This window comes from Quercus robur, chromosome 6 (assembly GCF_932294415.1).
Source record: "Quercus robur chromosome 6, dhQueRobu3.1, whole genome shotgun sequence".
Classification (NCBI taxonomy): Eukaryota; Viridiplantae; Streptophyta; class Magnoliopsida; order Fagales; family Fagaceae; genus Quercus; species Quercus robur.
In genome coordinates this window covers 14,068,751-14,093,672 of record NC_065539.1, presented here as the reverse complement: position 1 = coordinate 14,093,672, position 24,922 = coordinate 14,068,751, and the positions used below count along the sequence as shown (strand labels likewise).

Here is a 24,922-nt window from a genome sequence, read left to right as displayed (position 1 = left end):
ACTCCTGCTCCACCTGAAGATCTTGCACAAGATATTTCACCTCGTCACTCAACTCGGGTAAGATCTATTCCTGCACATTTACTTGACTATCATTGTTACACTACCCTTGCTACACTACACGAGCCTCACACCTATCGTGAGGCTTCCACTGACCATTTATGGCAAATTGCAATGAAAGAGGAACTTGATGCATTATCTAAAAATCATACTTGGGATTTGGTGACACTCCCCCCTGGGAAATCTGTGGTTGGTTGTAAGTGGATCTACAAGATTAAGACTCGCTCTGATGGGTCCATTGAGCGCTACAAAGCTCGTCTTGTTGCAAAATGTTTTACATAGGAGTATGGGATTGATTATGAAGAGACCTTTGCTCCGGTTGCTCGTATCTCATCTGTTCGTGCCCTCTTAGCTGTTGCTACTGCTAGTAAATGGGATCTTTTTCAGATGGATGTCAAAAATGCATTCCTTAATGAGGATTTAAGTGAAGAATTTTATATGCAACCTCCTCCTAGTCTCTCTGTTGACTCAAACAAGGTTTGTCACCTTCGACGTGCACTTTATGGCCTTAAACAAGCTCTACGAGCTTGGTTTGCCAAATTCAGCTCTACCATCTCTCGCTTGGGTTACATGGCCAGTCATTATGATTCTGCCTTATTTCTTCGTCGCACTGACAGAGACACTATTTTACTTCTCCTGTATGTGGATGATATGATCATAACTGGTGATGACCTCAGTGACATTCAAGAACTCAATGATTTTCTCAGTCAGCAATTTAAGATGAAAGATCTTGGACATCTTAACTACTTCTTGGGTCTTAAAATTACTCATTCTACAGATAGACTTTATATTGCTCAAGCCAAGTATGCTTCTGAACTCTTGTCTCGAGCTAGACTCACTGATAATAAGACTGTTGACACTCTAATTGAGCTTAATCTGCATCTGACTCCCTCAGGGGGGGAAACCATTGTCTAATCCCTCTCTTTACAGACGCTTGGTTGGCAACCTAGTTTATCTCACTGTCACTCGTCCAGACATTTCCTATGTTGTTCACCAAGTGAGCCAATATCTGTTTGCTCCACGATCGACTCACTATGCTACTGTTCTGCGCATTCTTCGATACCTAAAGGGCACTCTATTCCATGGTCTTTTCTACTCTACTCTGTCTCCTCTTATTCTCCGTGCATTCTCTGATGCTGATTGGGCAGGAGATCCCACTAATCGCAGGAACACCACTGGTTATTGCTTTCTTCTTGGTTCTTCTTTGATTTCTTGGTGAAACAAGAAACAAACTCATGTGGCTTGCTCCAGTACTAAAGCAGAATATCGTGCCTTTGCTGATACCACATCTGAGCTTCTTTGGCTACGATGGCTTCTCAAAGATTTAGGTGTGTCTACATCCTCTGCTACTCCTCTTTATTGTGACAACCAGAGTGCCATTCATATTACTCACAATGATGTCTTCTATAAACGAACTAAACACATCGAGATCGATTGTCGTTTTATCCGTTATCATCTTGTCCATTGTACGCTCAAGCTAATCTCAGTCTCCTCTAAAGATCAACTTGCAGATATCTTCACCAAGTTACATCCTAAGGGACGCCTTCGTACTTTGGTTGACAACCTCAAGTTGATCTCACATCCATCTTGAGTTTGAGGGGGGCTGTTAACATGTATAGTGTTGTGGGCCTTAGGCACAACTAAATTACTTATATAGCACACATTCTTTTACTACACTCTTACTTATACTGCATTCATAGGCTTCCTATATAAAGGCACTCATGTATATTCTTTCATTTGAGAAATACAATACAATCATTCAGTATTTATAACAATATATATATATATATATATATTATGTATAGTGTAGAAAGGTTCATATTTAAAAAAGAAATGGTGATAACTTTTGTGATAGAGTAAAAGGTTAGTGTCTTGGAATAATGATAAAAAGCAATTATCATAGAACAAACACAATAAATTAAAATTCTATCATATTTTTAAAAAGAAAAAAAAATATATATATTTTATATAAGATAGAAATTCTACTCTAGCCTAATCTAAGTGTATATGTGTGTGAAACTCCCTCTTGGAAACTTGAACCCTGGCCCTTGCCCCCCACACTCCACAAGCACTTATACTTGTGGAGTGACCATTGCACCAAGAGTGTGCGGTGGTAAAGAAATAAAATATCTAACGGTTCAATTCCATGAGATATTCTCCTTACATTCTCTCTCTCTCTTTGGAATTTTGGTCTGAATTTGCTTACTAGGACTCTAGACATCTTTTTTATTTTATTTTGCAATATCCATCCCAATGTTTAAGTTAGTGTAAAAATCAACAATTTAATATTCAACTATCCACCATAAATTTTGTAAACATTAGAAACTATGAGAGTATTAGGAATGTACACCCATCCTATAAGCGTATTTAGGATATACGTTACTAACTTAGACTGTGATTTGAATAGTAGATAGGTATCACAAATATTCTAAAAATAAGTTTTTTGTCATTGAATAAGAGATTTGAGATTCAATATCCTTGTCTATATCAAAAACTAATTAGTATCTTAGTCTAATGATAAAGAACACTCATCAAAAGCTTGCGTCATTGGTTAAAAACTCTCTCAAAAAAAAAAAAAAAATCGAAGTTTATGGTCCATCTAGCAAATACCCCCATATAATTTAGGCTAGATAGTTGCATTTAACTTTTATATAAATATATATATATATATATATATTTTTAACTCTATCTACCTTCTATATTGAGCGTTATATCAAGTATCAACCACTTCTGTTTGACAGAGATACCACCTGATGATTACAGTAAACCCAGCTATTAATTACAAAAACTCAAATCAAAGTGAATATATACGAGATAGTGTGTTAAAGATACATATAGATATTCTTATTTGTGTTTTCATCTTGCCACAATATATTACTCAACATCGGAGGCTATTCTATGTGTTCATTCAAATTTTGAGGGTACAAAAAGACCAAAATTCACATTTCTCTTATTTGAAAATAAAGTATTATCGGGTTTTAGTTAGCTCAATTACTAAAATTTCTTGTTATAAAATAAGAAATTTAGAATTCCAATACCACTTTTATCAAAAAAAAAACTAATTAGTGTATTGAACTGATTATAAAAAGTAATTATCATGAAATGGACGTCATAAGTTGAAATTATATCATATCTATCAAAAGCAAGAAAATAAAGTACTAGGTGTAAGAGTTTTGTAGCTCAAATGATATTTCTCCGTAACAGATACGTTTTTGGGTTCAAATTCTTCTTCCCAATTGTCAAATTAACAAAAAAAATTAAAAAAAAAAAAAAAAAAAAAAAAAAAAAAAAACTAGATTACAAAAAGTACACTCCTTTTATTATAATTAGGTTTAAACAACTTGAATGATGCCTACTCTTCTCAAATGCTTGAAAGCAAGGAAAGTAAAGTGATGTTTAATTCTAAAAATTGGTGTATTTACTTTTCATTTTCACTTTTCTATATTCATTTTAAGAATCTAAATATAGAAAGAAAAAAAAGACCAATTTTCACATTTGGGTTTGTTTGGGAATCTGTTTTGAAGACATAATTTGAGTACAAAATACACCCCTCCGATTTGGCTATTGTTCCCTATTTTAGGGAAAAAAAACACTTTTTTATCCGTTTACACAAGTCACTTCAATTATTGTGCTAGTCTAACTTAAAGGGACTTAACAGTTGGTGGGTTCCAGTTGTTTTCAAGAAATTATCGAGAATCTCACTCTACTCATTTTCACTGAAAATGAAAACATTGAAAGTGTATATTTATTTTTTGTATTCAAATCCAAATTTTAGAATATTGAAAATAAAAACTGAGTACAAATCTTCAAATTAAACCAGCTTTGTAATGATGGCTCTCACAAAAAAACTGAAAATGAATATAAAATAAATAGCAGATTTAGGTACAGCACTTAGGTATTGTTCCTTAAGTTTCTCTTTTAAAATTCTGCTATATAGATTTTTTCTCATAAGATGAAAGTGTATTTTTTAGTGAAGTAGCCATATAGCTAAATCTTAAAAAAAGAACCTAAAAAACAACACTTTAAATACTGTACTTAAGTTTTGTCCTAAAATAAAACACCAACTTTTTTCTCAAGCCAAACAGCCTCTAAATGATCTAACTAAATCGAATTTATTTGTAAGAAAATTAATATCTTATTCAAGATAAAACCAAAAATGACCTAGAAAGTTCAAGCATGGCACTGTCTCTAATAATATTTTGCAAATTTGTTTTGTAGTGCTGTATCGTAATCTTATATATATAGCCAATCGTTGTATTCATCTTTATACGAAGACAGACGGGATATTATAAAATTCATATAGATTCTACTGTGAATGAGAGGAGAGGGTAGATGGATGGCATTGATCCCTCTGTTTGTAGGGCCTGTATGCCGGTCCCCGGTATCGGATTATATGCCAAATGTCTCTTAAGCAATGTAAGCTTGAGATTCCTATGTCCCTAATTATTGTCTTTGCATTCTTTCCATAGTCTCAGTAATGGTGCGTGCTTCAATTCCTGACCAAATTCTCTAGGGTTTAATTATTTAAATTGAAGCCACGCGCTTTAGGAACTTGGGTTTACTATTCTTTTAATAGGAAAACACATCCCTTAAGCTGGTGGATTTGTCATTTGTGGGAGCTCTAGAACTAGAGGACCCCAAAGCAGTAAAAATCTAAGAATAAGTTGCAGAAAAAAATGGTCCGGTAAAGAATTTCTTAATAAAATATTTTAAGCACATCTTTTACCGGAAATATAAAAAATTGTAAAACAAAATTTTCTTTTTTTAAAAAAATTCTAAAATCACATAAAATATCATAATTTTGGTCATAACTGTCTACGTAATAGATTATAAGTGATAGAGAAAAAGTGATAGATTTATGTGAAAGTGACTTATAGTCAATTATAATTTGTCACATGAGACAATTGTGACAAAAATTGTAAAATTTTATGTGGTACTAAAATTACTCTCTCTTTTTTTCTTAAAAAGTTTCTAAAAGTATTTTCTTAATTAATACTTTTAAGATATTGTTAACAAAATCCAATAAAAAAAAGGGTTTGGGGAGTAATAAGAGTTTGTTAATCCAATAATTAGTTAATTATTAGTACTTATTAGTGAGGAATTCTAGGCTCCAATAAAAAAAGTGAGGAATTCTAGGCAAGGCAAAAGATGTGAATTAGAACCCATCAACTGAAAAAAGCCTAGGACTTTTTCACTAAACTAAATTTGGGTTTGATACCATGTCTTAATCACTTTCAATAATTCTGGAGTAAGTGGGGGGATCTTTGTCTTTCAAGGGTCAACCCCTTCTCCCTCTTCTATTACTCACTGTTGCTAATTTGACATCAAACTTTTCAGAAATATATTCTTCTCCTTTTTCTAGTTTTTGAGATAAAAAATACACTTAAAAATTTGACTACGCATATCGCTTATTCTAAGTTCCAACGGTAGCAAATCTCTAAAAGAAGCTGGATATGGCTCTTGGTTGGGTGGGTAGAATCATGGGGATGATAAAAAAATTGGAAGTGTGGAGAAGATCTCACTTTTTTAAACATATGATAATTAGTTTCATCATGGAAAAAAAAGTATAGGCAGATTGTATGCTCTCTTCCCTATCCTTAATAAGACTATTAAAATTGTGTGTCATTAGAATTCATTCCAATTGAAAACTTAAGTTATTTAAATAAATATTTATGTGAATATGCTAAATCATCAATAATGGCCAATTTCTACTAATATCTTGAGACTTCAACTTAACCTCTCAATACAAAAATAATTTGGAAGTAAGATTCCATTATTCTAATCTTTAAAATTTATTTTATTTGTATCATATTATAATTTTATATTGTATATAGTTTTATTATATTGTAAATATTTTTTAATTTTAATTTTGAATGTCTATTAAAAAAAATATCAGTTTGGATATGAAAAACTTAAAATATATGAAGAATAAAAAAGTTAATTGAATCTCAAATAGTATCTCTTGATAATTTTGATACTGGCAATATAAAAAAAATACCAAAAAAAAGAAAAAAAAAATCTCTCAAATCAATTAAAAAAAATTCATCAAAAAGAGTTGGAATATAATGAAATAACACAAAAAAAAAATAACACTAGAAATAATTATAATGATATTCAAATATGTAACATAACTATGAATATTGATTATATTATATATGTAGCATTTAAAAAAAAATACAAATATCACTCACAAAACTTTATTGGCAATAGTAGAAAGAAATTTTTTTCCAATATTACAATTGATAAAATCCAACTTTGGATCAATTGGATTAGTCATTTGATTAATTGAAAAATAAGATGTTAGCAAAATGTACATACAAAAGCTTAATTAGTAAATTTGCATTTCAAGAAGAAAGAAGCATTTAAATATTGTATTGATATAAAAAAATTATTAATTAAAAATAAAAAGTACCGCAACTAAAGTTTTCGTCTTAATGCCTTAAATTATACTGAACTGACTCTTACCTTCAATAAAAAAAAAAAAATATATATATATATATAATTAATAATAATATTCCATTAATTATATTTTTCTTATGAAAGTTAAGGGCTAAAGAAAAAGTTTCCAACCCTTTATATAAGACTATAAATTTATTTTATTGCCATTTTTAAAAATATTTTAAATAAAATAAATTTATTTTTTATTTTTATTTTTATTTATATTGGTATTTTGAAAATAAGTTTAATGAATCTGGAATTTGGAATAAAACTTAACAATGTTAGATCGGGTTAAAAAAAATATTCCAACTGACTGATGCACTCCCCTAGATGCCTCCATTAATAACTTGATCTACTATTTTCTAGTTTTTTTTTTTATTCTTTCAGGTTAGGATCAAGGATGTCAATACCGTACCGGAGGCCGTACCGGTTTGGCCACCGGTACGATATATTTCGGATACCGATCAATACCGGTGTACCGTTTCGGGTTTACCGCTATTTTATATATTTAATATATGTATATATACACACACACATACACACACAAAATCTCTATTTACCATAAAATAATACCTCAAAAATTCATGTTTACCATAAAACATTACTTCAATTAAGAACAAATAATTCGTAGTTTTAAACTTTAACATCAACTAAAAAAAAAAAAAAGTATATTTCATGTTTCGGTCCGGTATCCAATTATTGGCCGGTACAGTCAGATTTCTCCGGTACAATGCCGGTACGGCGGGTATTTTTTCCGGTACGAAACAAGAGGGTCGAGCGTACCAGATTGCTGGCCGGTACGGTATATTCCGGTCGTACCGGCCGGTACGGTACGAAATCGATAACCTTGGTTAGGATATGTTCAGAATAGAAGGAGATGAGGAGAGAGAAGAGGAGATAAGAGGGAAGGTGGTTGGAATATACACTTTTCATCTCCGTCCATCCAAACGTAATGTTAATTTGTATATTAATATTAGGGTTCATTTTAACGGCATTTCCTTTAAATCTCTTCTTCTGAATCCTAGTCTTCCCCCATCCAAACAATTTTTTTTTTCTTGGTGCTAAATTCCAAAAGGTTAAGCAAAAGAATACATAAAAGAAAATGTAGTCAAGAGAGGATTGGTGGGGGGAAAGTGTCTCATGCGTTAAAGAGGTTTACATTTAGGGGATGTTTGGTTCACCGTGATGTTACATTACGTTATAATTTTATGTTATTGTAATTTTACATTAATGTAATCTTAATACAAGAATACAATATTACATTGTTTAGGAAGATGATGAAATTAAGATGATGTGATATATTTTGTAATTTTAAATTATGATAGTGTTAGAAGAAAAAAAATAAATTAAAAACCTTAATGTCACATCATTATAATGTATATCACATCACATTAAAAACATATCACAGCTAACCAAACGCCTCCCTTAGACCCCAGCTCATTAAACATACGGACTGCTGCACAACCCAAAGCTTCTTGATTTTGGCTTTTCAAAAATAGAAAGGTCCTGTGAGGAATTGATGGTACTTTGCCAGGCCGCCAGAGATCTACACCATCTGCATTAGAAAGAAGAGTATATGCATTGAATCAGTTGGCAGGTCGACTATCAACGGTCAACACCAAAAGTAAGTACAAAACACAAAAGGCAATACAAAAAGGGAAAGAAAAAATGATTAGGGGAAAATTTGTTTAATGTTGGTTAGATGTCGCATCTTAGATTGACCAATTAAATTCAATGATGTGGCTTTATTGATCAATGAACCACAAATAATTTTATCTTCTTTCAAGGATAACTAAATTGAATCAAATTGTTCATTGGTCAGCACAGTCTCACTGTTGGATTTAGTTGGGTCATATCTTAAATTGACCAATTAAATTCAACCATGTGGTTTTATTGATCAATGAACCACGATAATTTTATCTTCTTTCAAGGACAACTAAATTGAATCAAATTGTTCATTGATCAGCACAATCTCATTATTGTATTTAGTTGGAACTTAAGATATAGCACCTAAATAATCATACTTAAGTTTTAGCCAATCGATAAGAACACAACCGGCACACATGGAGTAGTTGACGCTTGTGTTTGTTACCTCAGTTTTTAAGGCTCAATTACTGATTGATTGCCGGTTGTAAGTCTCAAACGTTTGTTTGTTGCCTCAAACTTTCTATGCATAATTGTTGGACAATGGCAAAGGTGACAAGAGGGCTATCTCTTGTGTCAGTTGTATGGAGTGAGCCTTTTACACTATAAGAGTTTCATGTATCTATGAGGTCCACATATTAAGAAACCTTCATGTAGCCAACTTGGGAGATAACTTTCAGTAGGATGAAGGCCCCTAGCTTTCGAAAATCCCCCCTTTATATATATATATATATATATATATATAGGCTTTCGAAAATCCCCCCTTTATATATATATATATATATATAAACTAAAAAGACATAAAATTTAACAAATTAAATGTTACTACTCCATTTTTTATGTAAATGACTATTGCATTTTTCCCCCTTTTATTACTCTCATAGTAATTAACTTATTAAACCAAAGTGTATTCAAGTTAAATATTCTCCAAACCTATTTAATGAATGACAAATTTTAGATACAATACCTTTGGTATTATTCCTTAGATACCCCATCTAAATTTCAGCCATCTATCAAAATTTTAAAAAACAAATAATCAACAACAACACTAAAAATCAATCTCCTTTCGTCTTTTTTTCCCTCATTTTTCTCGAGTGTGTTAAAAGTTAAAACTGAAAACTCATTTCGAACAAAACCCTAGAATTAGAAAAATCATAGCCAAATCTCCATGACTAAAACTACCAGTCACCAGATCCAACACCACCACCAATAGTGGTGCTCATCAGTGTGACCTCCTCGTCTCGCTCTCTCTCTCGGGTAAGGATTGAACAGCTTTCGCTTCCATCCAACAAATTGATGATGCGACTATGGATTGATGAAGGTAGAGAGAATATGACATAGTTGTGGATAGCTTTCACTTCCATCCATCAATTGAATCGATGAAATCAGAGAGAATCTGAAGAAGACATGGTTTCTTGTAGGTTTTTTTTTGGGGGGGGGGGGGAGGACAAAAAAACAAAAGTAGGAAAGAAAAAGAAAAGGCAAAAAAATAATTTTTTAATGTCGTCTTTTTTTCTTTTTCTTTTTTTTTTAATTTTAAGGATGAGTATCTAAGGAATAGTATCTAATTTCCACCTTTTAATAATAGCTTTTATTTTTTGCATTTGGGGAGTAGAGATAAAGCCTTGTATTTTAAAAATAAGATAAAATTTAATGAAAGGACAATTTTTTTATTTTTGTGCTTAGGAATTAGATATATTTATTGCATTTATCATCTATACTAAATAAGTTTTTCCTTTAGTTGTTATTTTTATATTTTTCTTATATTTACTTGTACATGTTTAAGCATGTAAAGTGATTATTGTTTAAATTAGTTGTATTTTTATATTAAGTATAATCTAACTGTGTAATCTCTAATTTATTTAATAAAAGATCTTGATCTAAAATGTTTGTGGGACATTTTATATAATAAAAAATTATTAGATTAAAGATAAGTTATTCACCATTGCATAATGTGAATACATATAGTTATAAGAAGAAATGATAAGAGACACACACACAAAAAAAAAGTGGTTCTCAATTCTCATAGCAAGATGAACAATGTCATAAATAATTTTAATTAATAATTGCTTCACAATACAAATAAATAGAATACCTTTATAGTAACTGATAATATATACTGAAAATATCTCTAAAAGAAATTAAACAATTTTCAAGTGAGCTATCTTATATTAGCTCATATCTTATATTAGCTCATATCTTATATGAGTTCATATCTAATTATATCTCAAAAATGATTAAGATAGTTTAGTAGAGATAAAATTATATTACAAAAACATTAAGTGGCTTATAAAGTTGAGTTCTAAAAGCGTGACCATAACTAGGGGTGTACAGGCACAGCCAGTCACTAACGAAACCGATTAGAACTGAACCGATTTGCCGCCTCGAGCCTCCACCGCAAGTGTTAGGTACGGTGGTTGGCAGCAATTTTCAAGCACCGAAGTCGGCCGGTACAGTTGTCGACGAAGGTTTTTGGATTTCGACGAACACCGAACTGAACCGAACCAATTTGCTTATATATATACATCTATATATATATATATATATATATTAAAACTTGAGATTTCTACCCCCTTTACATCAGATCTAAGATTTCCACCCCCATCAACAACATAAAACCCACCACCATTTCAACTTCCGATCTTCGAGCCACCTCTATTTTTACCACCACTCAAGTTAGATCTATAAGTTGTCGACTCTGCCACCATCATTTGGTGTTTAATTGGACTTCACAGGTGAGTCAATTGAAGGTCAAGAATCTTTACCTTGTTTGGGTTTTAATATTTATCGGATTTCCAGTGGGTTTTGAATCTTTTGATATTTAGATTTGATCCTATGTTTTGATTTGTGGTTTGAATCCTTGGAGAGTTTTCTGGGTTTGATTATGGTTTCAAATCTCTCTCTCTCTATATGATAGACAAGTCACAACCTACCACCGCGCCAACCAGAACCACCATCGATATTACCAAAGAATCATTCCTTAGGTGTGGCAGCAGCTTGGGTTTTTAGGAAACCGAAGGATCCAGTGCAGTGCAAAAACAGCTACAAAAACTGGCCGCACCACATCGTGTACAGCCCTAACCATAACCGTGCCAAACAACTATCTTCTCCCTAGACACTCATTAATAGTTATATTAAGATAGTTCTTTTTTTTTTTATGAAACTGTAGTATAAAATATCGTGTCTTATTCATTTTTTTAATTTTTTAAGTTAAAAGAGGGCATTTTATACCTGTCTTTAAGATAAATTTACAATGTATGAGCCATTTTCGACTAAACAACTCAGAAATGGAAGACATTCATTCATCCAAATATATCATTCTTAGTAGAAGCAAACTGAGTAAAGCAATCACTGCTTTGTTAGCCCCTGAAACACAGTCTAGCCTTCCAGTTTCTGCATACTTTAGGTAAAACAAAATCCAAGTCTGAAGAAATTTGAAATAAAGACTCGATATAAGAAGAAATAAACACAGTCTATCCTTCCGGTTACACACTGCTATGCCTGTAACAATGACTCGATAGACGTATATAATACTATCATGTGTCCCATCAATTATTAAGATAGTTAATTAATCAACGCATCACTCGGATGTACTACTAGTTTTGACTGATTTTTTACGTATAGAATTCTAACGTACAACCAGAACAGACTAGCTACCTATTGTTGGTTGGACACATTATTAGTCCAGCCAGTTTTAAAAATTGATCGAAACGACTAGAAGAATCACTTATCATCAATCTATAGAGTAAACATCATTGAACTGGATTCATCAATAACCCTCCTTTTTTAAGGAATATTGTTTGATCCATTTCCCAATGCGTTAAAACAGTTCAGGGTAAACATGTGAATGTCAAAAAAAAAAAAAAAAAGGCAGACAATCCTGCCTGAAATTGGGTCAATATTACATTCACAACTTTAGAACGCACACCAAGTACAGGAACCTAATTGGCCAAAAAATAAATTATAATCAAATAAACTGACGGTTCAATGATAACTAAAACATTGCACAGCATCCTAATTGCAAACTCACCGACCATATTGAGATTACAGAGCAAGATCCTGACCAAGAAAAAGAAGAAAACGTATCTTGGCAAGCATCTGGAATCAATCTACTGGCTACGAGTTCTGCTGCTTTCTGCATTTCTTACCGGGTAAAAATAAGGATGGGCCTGCAAGAAATCAACTACACTTAACATTCTACATGCAAGTGAAACAGATAAAACATAACAGACAGGGTCTACTAAAGTGGAACTAGCATTAAAAATGAACAAGACCATGCTAGGTACACATTGTCAGTCTGCATATCCTCACAGGCAAATGACTGAAAAGCCCATATTCAGATGTACACAAGGTCTACTTCATTATACCAGACAACCTAACACACACGAGGTAAATGGACAGCATAGAAAAGGCACACCATTCTTTCTTGGTAACAGAAAAATCATCCAAGTATTGTTACTACTGAGTGACAGAAATGACCAGGTAATGGAAACAATAGACTGATAGCCAAAGACAGCAATATATGCGTGTGCGTGTGCATGTGTGTGTGTGTGTGAGAGAGAGAGAGAGAGAGAGAGAGTTTGTGTATGGAAGTTGAGTGTATTTGTTGGGTACTTGAGGACTAGGCTTTACCATTGCTTCTTTCGCAGTAGGCCTCTCTTGGTGATCATACCGTAGCAACTTGTCTACAAAGTCAACAGCCTTCAAAAAGTAGAAAGTGAATGCATTAAAAATAACATTCAAAAATTCGGTGAAAAAATCACTAATGATAAAATCTACCTCAGGAAGAGCCAAATGTTGATTATCAACATTAATGAACTTTGACCACGGTTTCCGGCTATGCCTATATTTCAATTCAAGAACAAAGAATTTTCTTGGTTAAAACTAATGCTGCCTGTTAACAATGACAACATCAGCAACAAGAAAAAATAAAAAGGATAAAACCATGAGATTGATCCCAACCTGCCAACAAGGGCTGCAAGATGAGGGTCTAACTCTATACGGTATTTGCTCAGATAAGTGTTTAATTCATCTGTCCCAAGGACCTGTTGTAGAAGAAAATGCAAACTTTGAATTAGAATTCCCTTTCTTTCTGTTGTTTCTAAAACCCAGTTGTAAATATTTTATTGTAATGTTTCACAGACACATTACAATAAATTATATCAAAAAATTCCTACAAATATCCATCAATCAACTAAGACTTGGTTCATATAACAGAAGGCAAATTTTGCAAAAATAATATTATTTTAATAATTATTATTTAAATTAGTACCGTTTTGAAGTTATTTGGGAATCTAGCCTCTTTTTAAAAATCATATTTTCAAAACTCAATATCAGCTGATTTGGATGAATTGTAACTGAAATCATGTCATAAACAAGATTATAGGAAAAAGGCTAGATACCCAAATAGTTTCAAAACAAAGCCAATTAAATAATTAATCTTAAAAAAATATTATTTTACAAATTTTCCCCTATAAAAGAACCAATGTTCAAACTTCTAAAGAAAACTAAACATACCTTGGCTATTTTGACCAGCTGATCGTAATTATCATGCCCATAGAAAAACGGTTCCTTACGGAATATCTGTACAGCACAAGCCTCAATAATAAGCATCACCAGAGAGAGTATACCATGAAAAAGTATCAAACTCTTAAAAACCCCCTGCCATCTGCCACCCATGAGGTCTAACTGTCATCTACAGAGGGACAGCCAGAGTATAACTTGCTATTGAATACTGATGAGTATGCAAGCAGATCAAGGTCCACGATGTCACCCTCTATCCCATTTATCCATTATTATGGGAGGAGGAAGAGCCAGTTGAGCTATAGCCTATAGCTCATTGGCCTAAAATATAAAGTACCATGGTACAACACACTAAAGCCTACTTACAATATGTAGATATCTTGCCTCATAGTTGTCAAAATGCAAATCTTATCGTGATCGATTTTTTTTTTTTTTTTTTTTTTTGGTATATCATAGGATACACATATACTTTATAATACATACACAAACGCTTTGTAAACTTTATTAAAAAAATAGATATACATATATAACAGGTATATTTATTATAAAGTTGGAACATATTCAACTCACGACTAATTTAATCATCACTTATATAATAACTTTTAACAAAACTAATTAAATAAATCAAATTAAAATATATCATATAACATTCAGATTTAAATTGGTCAAACTCAAAAGTTTAATACATGATGTATAAGCTTAAATAATAATTTCTTTCTTGTTTTAAAAATAATCTTGCCAAATCAACTTCATTTCCATTGTCCAAGTCAATGTTACCATCATTTTCATCATCTAGCAAAATCATTTCTTTATTGAAATCTTCTACTTCATCATCTCCAACATCTACTATCTCTTATTGTACCGATATTTCAATAACTTTTTCTTAATATTTCTTCTTGGCATTCAAGTTTCTTGGATTTATAATAGTTATGACAATATATATATATATATATATATATATAAAATTAAGGAAGTAACAGAGAATATAACTTTAGATAAAATAGAATAGAGAAAAGAAGAATGCATGTGACCAATGCTAACTAATTTGTTAAGAATCCATAGCCAACCCCAAATTTTTGGGACTAAGTTTTTGTTGTTGTATAACAAAAATAAAAATAACAATATGGTCATATAGGTATAATACTTTATTCATGAAATAGAAAAGAAATCTACAAATATGAAAGAAAAGTGTCAAGTGCGGTCTAAATTTCTAGGAGAGAGAGAGAGCGAGAGAGAATATATAAATAAATAACTCATGGACATGTTATTTTATTGGGTTCACCCAAGTAACCCCATACTTTTGTGTTAGAAACAAGTCCAACAACTAGTTGAACTCAAGTCAAAGCACAAATTTTAACCCAAAAAAGACTCAATTTAAACCCACATGTCTAGGTATCATCCAATACATACAATATGATACCATTCAAATAATATGTATCTATGTATCATACTATTCATGAACATGGTATGATATTTTTTTTTACTTGATTCGCGTCCATACAATACTAACAACTATATTTGGCCTAATGAATTTTAACAATGTAGGCAGGAAAATGCTCACCATTCCAGCAAACATACAACCAAGGCTCCACAAGTCTAAAGAGTAATCATAGTCTTGCAAATCAACAAGGAGCTCAGGACCTTTAAAATATCTGCAAAAAAAAGTTTAAAAGCAATGGAGAAGAACGACAGCTCTTAGTTTCAAGAAGAAAATCATATGAACATAATAGAAAAATCCTTAAAGTGTAAGTAAAACCAAAATTTCAATTTCTATACCATAAAATTTCAACAAAGTAAACATTACTCTATCAAGCACTAATTGATACATGAATTTTTCCCTTAATGAGTGAAATTTACATTAAGCCAATTCATTTGATGATTTCCAAATGATAAATATATACATTGATAAGTAACTTTCAGTTGATAAATACAATCTGAACAGAACCCGTTACACTCCTAAAGACTAAACTTTAATTATTGGGAATTGGAGCCAATTGACCTGTTGGATATTTTGTACTCCAACATCCCAAATAGAGATGGCCTTGATCATACGAGGAGGAGTTTGAATAGCGACAGGAGGTTCAAATTTCAATCATACTCTGAGAACTTGAGAGGCTTTGATGACATAGCTTTCCCCTGGAAAAGTACTTGGTGCGATTAGACTTCAGAAAGAGTTGCATTTTTGTGTAGACAACAACATGGGGAAGATTCCAACATGCAATAATCTCATAGAGAAATTACTCTGGTTGATTGGTGTGGTATGTGCAGAGTAACGATAAGACTGTGGATCATTTGTTGTCAGATTGTGACATTACGCAAGAATTATGGACTCTTTTATCTTCTATGTATTTGGGGTTCATTGGGTAAGGCCTAAGAGCATTGTTAATCCATTTTGGGGATGGAGGAATTGGTTTGATAAGCATTCCTCCTTAGTTTGGAATCTACCCCTTTCTACCTATTGTGGACATTTTGGAGAGAGAGGAATCATTGAACATTAGAACGTGTGGAAGTTTCACTTAATAAACTGAAGTCATCCCTAATGAGATCATTGTTTTAATGGTCCCATGTTCTAGGTCCTAGTGAGATTCATTCTTAATTTTATTGATTCACTTTCTTTCCAATTGTGACTTCATTTTTTGTAATTTTTTAGGACTCTCCATCTACACACCCTGTGTACATGATGCAGTTCCTTTTAGTCAATAAATTATCTATCTGTCTATATCTATATCCTATATCTAGATATATATATACACACACATCTATAAAATACTAGCATCTGTTAACATATATATATATATATATATATACACACACATCTATAAAAGACTAGCATCTGTTAACTTTAAAATGTATTACTTCTCTCATTATAAAATTATTTAATTCAGTTTCTGTGATCCCTCCCAATAGAATTCAAATTAATCTTGAGATTCAGTTTAATTTGAATTCTATTCAGAATACAGAAACGGAGTTAAAGAATTTCATATGAGATCCAGTTTTGTTCTAATGTCATATATTTTCCGACTATTATGTTACCTTGCCATCCATTTCATCCATCTTACTCTAGTTCAGAGTGTCGTTCATTGTCAAACTCCTTTCTGGATGAGACAAGACAACTTATAGATTGTGAGGACCCAAAAGGCCAAAAGACCTCTTGGGAGAGGTGAGGGTGAACCAAATCTTGACTAAGTTTCACATTGCCTAGGTAAGGGAAGGTCCTACATTGTCCTATAGCTCATGAGGTGTGGCCTGGTTTTTTCTGTGTTTGGTTTGCCCTGGGTTATGCCAAAGAGGGTAAAGGATCTGCTAGTGTCTTGGCAGGGCAGTTTTGGCCAGCATCGGGATGTCGTAATTTGGAAGATGGTGCCTCACTACGTGACAGGGTGTATTTGCAGGGAGAAGTTTTGAGGGATGCGAGCGGTCTCGCATCAAGATTAAATCCTTTTTCCTTCACTCCTTGAAGGATTTGACCAGAGCTTTACAATTATTTTCTTGTTTTTCCTTGTTAGACTTGCTTGAGCTTTGTAATTTGAGAGGCTAATGCTGTTGCTTTCTTTGTATACCCCCTGTATACTTAGAAGTTTTTGTTAATAAAGATTCATTACTTATCAAAAATACAAGGGGAGGTCCTAAGCCTTATATGGAGGGCCTTGGACTCTAATTGGTAAAAGGCCTTTTAAAACCTTGAGGGAGTGCGACAATGTCTTGCCGATGAAGAGTTGGGGTGTGACATAGATAATCAAGCTTTTTTTTTAATTCCATTGTTACAACAAATGGGGAGAGGGGACTCGAACCCTGATTCTACTCATAAGGGAGACTAGACAATGCCACTGAGCTAGAAGCCTCTTAACAACTTATCAATCATACTTTGCTATCTTTATTTCATATAATCTAGATATTGATTCTTTCATAACTCTTTGGTATCTCCTATACATAACCCTATGATCACTCAATAAATTGTATAATCTACTTATTTTACTCAATATTAAGTCTATAAAATTAGTTGCCCAAAAGAGATAAACGATCTCCTTTGTCACCCCAAGTAACATGGAGCACAATAGGTATTTTGTGGCAGGAAATCATGATCTAAAATTTCCCTAGACTGAGAATATTCAAAGTTGCCACTAATTCACTAGCTTCCCACAAAAAATTAGAAGAAAATTCCTTTCTCATCCCAAGTGATAAGAACTCCTCTCCATACTAACGCTCTATTTATTTCAAAGTAAAATATTTTACGCATTTTACCACGTTTGTTTTGTTGTAAAATCTGGTGAACTGTAAAATATTCAAACTGTAAAATTGAGGCAAGTAAAATGTTTTACAGTTAAAACAAGAGTAAAACATTTTAAATCTCTCACACTCGCACACTCTTAGTTGCTTCTCCCCTCCCCAACTTCTCATCAGCCACGTCAACCACTCCGGCCGCCCTTGCATCGCCGCTTGCAGTGTCTCATCACCACCATCATGTTGGTGGCTTTCTTCACCTGCACCTCTCTCTCTCGGCAAAGCTTTCCACAGTCAAGCTCCTCCAAACCCCAAATGTCATCACGTGCCACCACCACCAAAGGCGGTGGGCTCCTCTCATCTCACCCTTTTTCAACCTCACCGCCACCAGAGGTTCTCAATTGGTTCGTGGGTTTTGAATATGGGTTTGTAAGTTACTTTTTTGGCTTTCTTTTGGGTGGTTTGGTCGGATTTGTACCGATTTGGTTGTTTAATGTCATATTTGTGGGTTGCTGGTGGTTTAATGCTCAGATTTTTGGGTGGTGGCTGGTGGTGCCTAGTAGGTTACAATTGGTCATGGTAGTGGCTGTCTTTTTTCCCTCTATCTGATCTGGTTTTTGGGTGGTTTGTGGTGGTTTGTGCTTGCATTTGGGGGTGGCTAGTGGTGACTTGCTTTTTCAAGTGTTTAGGTCCAAACACTTGAAAATGTTTTAACTGGAAAATGTTTTACAGTAAAAAATTTTACATGTAAAATATTTTACTTCAAAACAAATGGAGCATGAGATGCAATTTTCACTTTTTCAGGTAATTTCTTCATCCGAGAAAACAAAGGCATATCAGAATAAAGCAGTTCTGACAAAGAACCAAAAGAAAGGGAGGGGGCGCAACAACAGGAAAATAAATCACCATCTTTCCAAAAAAGTGGAAAAAGAAAACAACCTTGAAGCAACGCGGACATTATATTCTTTCCCTGGATGATAGAACTCTGCAAGGCCCCAATCAATAAGACGAAGTTTGCGTTGTTCATGATCAATCATTACATTATGGGGCTTCACATCTCGATGCATAATACCTTGTGAATGGCAATAATCCAATGCCTACAAATACATTAGTAAAAATGTAAGATTCTCCCCAGTTTTAAAAATCAGGGTGCAAATTTCAATTAGACTAATTTGAGAAAAAATATAACGTTTAACCAAAATAAATAAAGATCAACATATTTAGAGAGAACAAGATATAAACTAGCATGTAATTCATCAGCCTTGGACCCCCCACCCCACCAAAAAAAAAAAAAAGAGAGAGAGAAAGGAACCAAAAATATTAAGAAACTGTTTGCCCCTATTCATAATTTTGAACAAGGGGTTATTACATCAAACTAATTCACGGACTGAAGAAGCAACTATCAAATATAAGTTCCATGGCAGACAAAAAAGTGTCCCCTGAACACGAAAAATACATTTGCATTGAGACCCTCTAAAAATTCAACAAGTACAACAAGTGTGTATTTTTGGATGAGTAATAAATTTTATTAGAAAAAATTCAACCAGTACACTGGGCGTATACTAGCTGAAAATTCAATCCCTATATTTCAACCACTCTTGGCTTTTAAAGCTTAAGCTAATATAGAAATCCTTTCTTCTTCAATCCCAATCCCTACAATTATAATTTTTTTGTAACTTCAGCACAGCAGATGTGCAATATTTTAGATAGGACTCCAAATCTACTCTATACATTTTTTTCTATCCAGAAAACAAATTAAATGATGGTTCTAACATGGACTTTTTAGTACCACACAGAGACCACAGGACTAAATCAAGATCATGAAGCCTTCAAATACAAGAATATATATAAAAATAACAATTACATCTTTCTAATTTCCACTCTTCTGGTTATGGTATACTAAATCTTCATTCGGGCAACAATACCTAAGATCCTTTTGAAGCAGCAAAAATTATTTGACTTGCCACAACTTCTTCATTCTAGACACATTTTGTAACGACCACACCCCAACTATGTAGATATTGTCCATATTGGGGCCCATACCCCTCATGGTTTTGTTCAATCCCCAATGCACACAACATTAGGAGAAAAGGCCTTTACACATTGAAGAGAGATCATTCATTATAAGCACATCTCCATGTGCTTCCTCTAGCGATGTGGGACTCTAGGATTGCTTCTCCCATTGGTCCTTCACAACCACCCCCTTATAGGCACAGATCCTCGTTTGTGGGGCCCACACTTCTCGTTGGAGCATGGCTCTAATACTATTTGTGATATTGTCTGTTTTGGGGCCCATACCCCTCACAGTTTTATTCCCCCCACCCCCAAAAAGCACACAGCAATGGAAGAAAATGCCTCTACACATTGGAAGGATAACTCCTTATAAGTCCATCTCCATGTGCTTCCCCAAGTGATGTGAAGGACCTATGGGAGAAGTAATCCTGGAGAGTGGAGTCCCACATCGCCTGGGGAAGCACATGAGGATTTACTTATAAGAAGTGATCTCCCTCCATGTAAAAGCATTTTCTCCCACTGCGGTGTAGGTATTATCTACTTTGGAGCCCAAAGCACACAACACTAGGAGAAAATGCCTCCATTGGGTCCTTTGTACCCTTGAAAGTAGGAGGCTCAAGCTTCCTAAACTTCTCTAGAGCACTAGTCAGATTGGTGGCTCCTACTAGATGTTGCACTACATTGGTTAAGCCACGAATGGCTTGGATAATGGCCTGAAGATCAGCGGTTCCATTCGATTGACCACACCATGAGTTTTTCCTTAGTGGAGCCATATCCCTAAGCAATACAACAAGATATTAAAATTTCAAACATCCCCAAAGGACAAAACCAAGCATGCAAACGATACAGCAACCATTCTATAAGCTCTAGAAAAGTAGGTCAAATAATTCTAACACGAAAATTTCTCATGATCACACTCTTGTTCTAAAATTCTCAAGATTATACCTACAAGTCTACAAAATCTTATACCTATGCTCTAATACCATCTGTAACGACCCCATCCCAACTATGTAGACATTATCAACTTTGGGGCCCATACTCCTCATGGTTTTGTCCTTCTCCCAAAGCACACAGCAGTGGGAGAAAGGGCCTCTACACAATGGACAAAAATCACTCCTTATAAACACATCATGTGCTTCCCCAAGCGATGTGGGACTCTAGGATTGCTTCTCCCACTAGTCCTTCACAATCCACCCCCCTTATGAGCACAGGCGTCCTCACATGTGGGGCCCACACTTCCGATTGGAACCTAGCTCTGATACCATCTGTAACGATCCCATTCCAATTGTGTAGATATTGTCCGCTTTGGGGCCCATACCTCTCATGGTTTTGTTCTCCTCCCCAAAGCACACAGCAGTGGAAGAAAATGCCTCTACACATTGGAGGGAGGGAGATCCCTCTACACAATGGAGGGAGGGAGATCACTCCTTATAAGCACATACCCGTGTGCTTCCCCAGGCGATGTGGGACTCCAGGATTGCTTCTCCCACTAGTCCTTCAGACATTTGCATATCAACTTTTCTTTTGATCATAGTGCATTAACTTTCAAGATAAAAATATGGAACATTTAGGACAAATCATGAATTAAACAAATACACTGCCAAACCAAAATCCAAGAGACCACATGGTCTGCCTCTCAATCTCTTTCTAAACAAGACCAAAAAATATATAATTTTATCCATTCCCCCTTTTGTCAATATAATTTCTTTATCTGACAAAAAATAAAGCATCCTCTAGATAATATATAAACACACAGATGATTGGGTTTTTGTTTGCAAATTCAAAAATGTGTTTGTGATTGTTCCAAAAGGACACACACACACACACACAATACAGTAGAGCTAGTCAGTTATTGATATTTATCTTTTTTTTGATAAGTAGTTATTGATATTTATCTTATAAATATATAACTCTCTTTTGGCAGCAGGAGAAAGCCTATAATTTCTGCTATAATTTCTGTGAAGAATAATTCATCTAGCCAAATTTATTAGCAGAGAACTAGAGATGCATAAATGTCTTCTTGTTCCTTTTCTTTCTTTTCTTTTTTTGTGTCTTTAAACTGTTGAAAAACTAAATAGTCAGCAGGTCTATCCCCATGGCCACATGAACTAACTTGCATCACATTAGTTCTCCTTTGGAGCAACATTAGGAACTAGCCCTTAATTTCCCCTTGATCCATGTTGAGGCCCAAAAGTTTAGTCCACCACTTTTCATCTCCCCTACAAGACTGTCATTTTAGCCAACATAAACTGAAGTAATTATAAAGATGACAATGCTTTAACTATAATATTGAAGTATCTATCCCAATAATCCAAGCACCAAATGATAAAAGGAAAGGAAAAAAAAGAAGGAAACTTTGTACAAAATAGAAAGATTACTAAGTTACAATTTGGCAATGTAAATTAACACAAAACATCTATAAGCTTCCACACACATTAAAATGAACATATGGTGACAGGATTTTCAAATGTGAATATTAATGATAATTTCAACATGCTATTCTTATCAATTGAAGAGAAGAGAGAATAGTAAGCTTGCCTTTAGAAGCTCATAGATGTAATATCGAATATCATAGTCAGAGAGTGTTGGATAAAGCACTTTAAAATCTGTATTATTCACATATTCAAATATAAGGCTGGGGGTCTTCGATTGCTGGTCTCTAACAATATCAAGCAGCTTCACAATATTCGGCCCACCACAAAGATTCTGCAGTATCTTTATCTCCCTCTTAATCTGCATTTTTTTTTTTTTTTGGTGGGGAGAGGATGGGGAGAGTAAAAAATAAGAAAAAATAAGTCTTGCTACAGTGATTTCATAGAATAAGTTATATTACTGCGAAAAATTGGCAATGCCACAAGCATCATGGGCACATACTCATTTACACCTTTAATTTAACCATTAAAAGAGTTACTTGTGCTAGAAGCAAAAGTAAAAGTAGAGTCATAATCCAGCCAAAGTGCCATCCACTGTTCATATAAAACTCAAAAAAAAAAAAAAAAATCCACCAGTACAAAAGCAATAGATTGTAAGTAGAATAACTTGGAGAGCTTGCACGTGAATAATTCATATTCAATTGTTAAACACAAAGACAGTGATACGAAATTGAGATGGAAACTTAAATAGAGAATTAAAATGCCACAATGGCATATTGATGTAGAAGCATCAGTGTCTATATGAGAATTTATGGCAGCCTGAAGAAGCGGACAATAAAGAGTTCTAAAGAAAAACAAGATTAAATACCAAAAGATTCAAGATTTGTGGTCTAGCTTTGATGTGGGACTATCTTGGCGCCTTGCATAGGTTACTCTAGTTATTATTGAGTCAAAATATTAAGTTTTTTTAAGGTTAGAAAGCTGTTGGATCAAATTTAAATAAGTTTACTAGAATAAGGACAATTTGATAATTTTAGATTTTCTGAAATGGGCTGTCCTTGGCTGTAACAAAGGCCCACAAGTCTTACTTTTCATTTTGAGTCATTTTGCATTTTGAGTCCTTTCTCTATTTGGCTTAGAAGTTCTTAAGTTTTTTTTTCTTTGTTACTTATAAGAACCAAAAAAAAAAAAAAAATTTTTTTTTTCTTTGCTATTAGCCATTTATTTTATTTTTATGTAAGTACATTATACTTCATGAACCATTATTAGAAAATAATTCGTGCAAAGGAACGCAGTTTGCAAACAACTACAACAAATCAAGCACGATTACAATTGCATTAGCTTTGAAATAGGATAAACTGATCAAAGTCAGGATAACATAAACTATAAGCATTGAGATTATGGAAACTCCTACAACAAGAGGCATGCTTTCACAACTATGAACCATATACATTAGAAGCCAATGACGATGCAGAGACTCACCTTCTTCTTTTTCACCGGTTTGAGAATCTTAATTACGCATTTCTCGTTATCGGTGCAGTGAACACCCTCGAATACCTCACTGTATTTCCCTCTCCCAACCTTCCTCACCACCTCATAATCATCCTGCTCCCTGTACAATCAATCATACCCGCATAAACACCTAAAAACAAACCCTAGCTGCTGCTCGTCAATTCAGCAATTTAAACCTAATATAAATTCCAAATTCCTATTTTGCATTTCCATAATTTAGATATACAAATTCCACCTCATCCAAACTCAGCATAACGCAACGCAAATATACACATATATACGCAAAAATAGATGGATAGAAAACTTGAAGATGAAGAGAGTACCCCCATTGGACGGTGAGGGACTCGTAGTCCCAGTAGTCTTTGGGGCGAATCACGTTGATATCGGCATAAACCCTAGCCTTGGAAGGGGCGCCAGGGCGGCGGATGGATTTGCCGATTTTCTGCGCCAGGGTTTCCGGTGTAGGCAACGGTCGCAGGCTGCGGGGCGAAGTTAGTTGATATTGTTGTTGGCGGTTGTGGTGGTGTTTCTGAGGGCGAGAGATCGGTGTCGCAGAGGAGGCGATGCGGCGGAGGATGGGGAAGGTGGAGGACGGTGGAGATTGATGAGAGAAAGGTGGCGGTGATGAGAGGAAGAGTGAGAATAGGTTTCTGGCAAGAGGAAGAGGAAGAGGAAGGGGGTGGTGATGGTGGGAGAGTGTGAATTGAAGGGGCCTTATGGCCATCAAAACTTTGCGAATACAGAAAAGGACTCTCTCATACGGTACCCTCCTTTCTTTTCTTTACCTTCTTTTCCTTTTTCTTTTTCTTTTTTCTTTTTTTATGCTTTTTTTTATTTTTATTTTCTATTATTTTCTTCTTTCCTGTTTTTTCTTTTGTGTCTAGCTGTAATAAATCATAGTTGTTATTTATAGTTTTTATGTTTTCCTTTTTTTTTTCCTTGATAAGCATGAAATTGGAATAAAAAGAGAAATGATATGTTACAAACTATTTTACAACATTTTTACAAATTGTTGGTGTGGATAACTTTTACGGTCTCTTATCTAAACTCACCACTAATATATTTTTTTTTTTTATACTTACTAATAACCACTCACAATACCATTAACTTATAAAAAATATTGTAAAATAGTTCTTACAACA

The 24,922-nt window shown here is 33.9% G+C and overlaps 1 protein-coding gene across 3 annotated transcripts; it reads right to left on the bottom strand.

Moving 5' to 3' along the window:
• Positions 1-7,770: 7,770 nt before the first annotated feature.
• Positions 7,771-24,552, bottom strand: LOC126732885 (casein kinase II subunit alpha-like). 3 transcript variants are annotated; one of them, XR_007659572.1, is made up of 11 exons: positions 24,104-24,552; positions 23,751-23,880; positions 22,435-22,629; positions 18,823-18,980; positions 15,224-15,314; positions 13,657-13,722; positions 13,102-13,184; positions 12,919-12,982; positions 12,772-12,840; positions 12,170-12,308; positions 7,771-8,050 (listed from the first exon to the last, which is right to left on the bottom strand). XR_007659572.1 is itself a non-coding variant. In XM_050435935.1 (10 exons), exons 1-10 carry the CDS (start codon positions 24,502-24,504, stop codon positions 12,249-12,251), a joined length of 1,317 nt encoding a protein of 438 aa, XP_050291892.1. In that variant the 5' UTR covers positions 24,505-24,551; the 3' UTR covers positions 11,855-12,248. The 3 variants fall into 3 exon arrangements, 1 of the variants encoding a protein (XP_050291892.1); XR_007659571.1 differs by lacking the exon at positions 7,771-8,050 and adding an exon at positions 11,855-12,080; XM_050435935.1 differs by lacking the exon at positions 7,771-8,050 and having other exon boundaries at positions 11,855-12,308; positions 24,104-24,551.
• Positions 24,553-24,922: the final 370 nt, after the last annotated feature.

Bases quoted from the DNA above. Each gene is read 5' to 3' on its own strand.
- LOC126732885 (XM_050435935.1), bottom strand. From the start codon at position 24,504: ATGGCCATAAGGCCCCTTCAATTCACACTCTCCCACCATCACCACCCC. The intron at 18,981-22,434 runs GCAAGCTTACTA...ATGTATTTGTAG, and splicing joins ACATCTATGAGCTTCTAAAG to GCATTGGATTATTGCCATTC. The intron at 12,841-12,918 runs GTAGATTTTATC...TACTTTTTGAAG, and splicing joins AACATTTGGCTCTTCCTGAG to GCTGTTGACTTTGTAGACAA.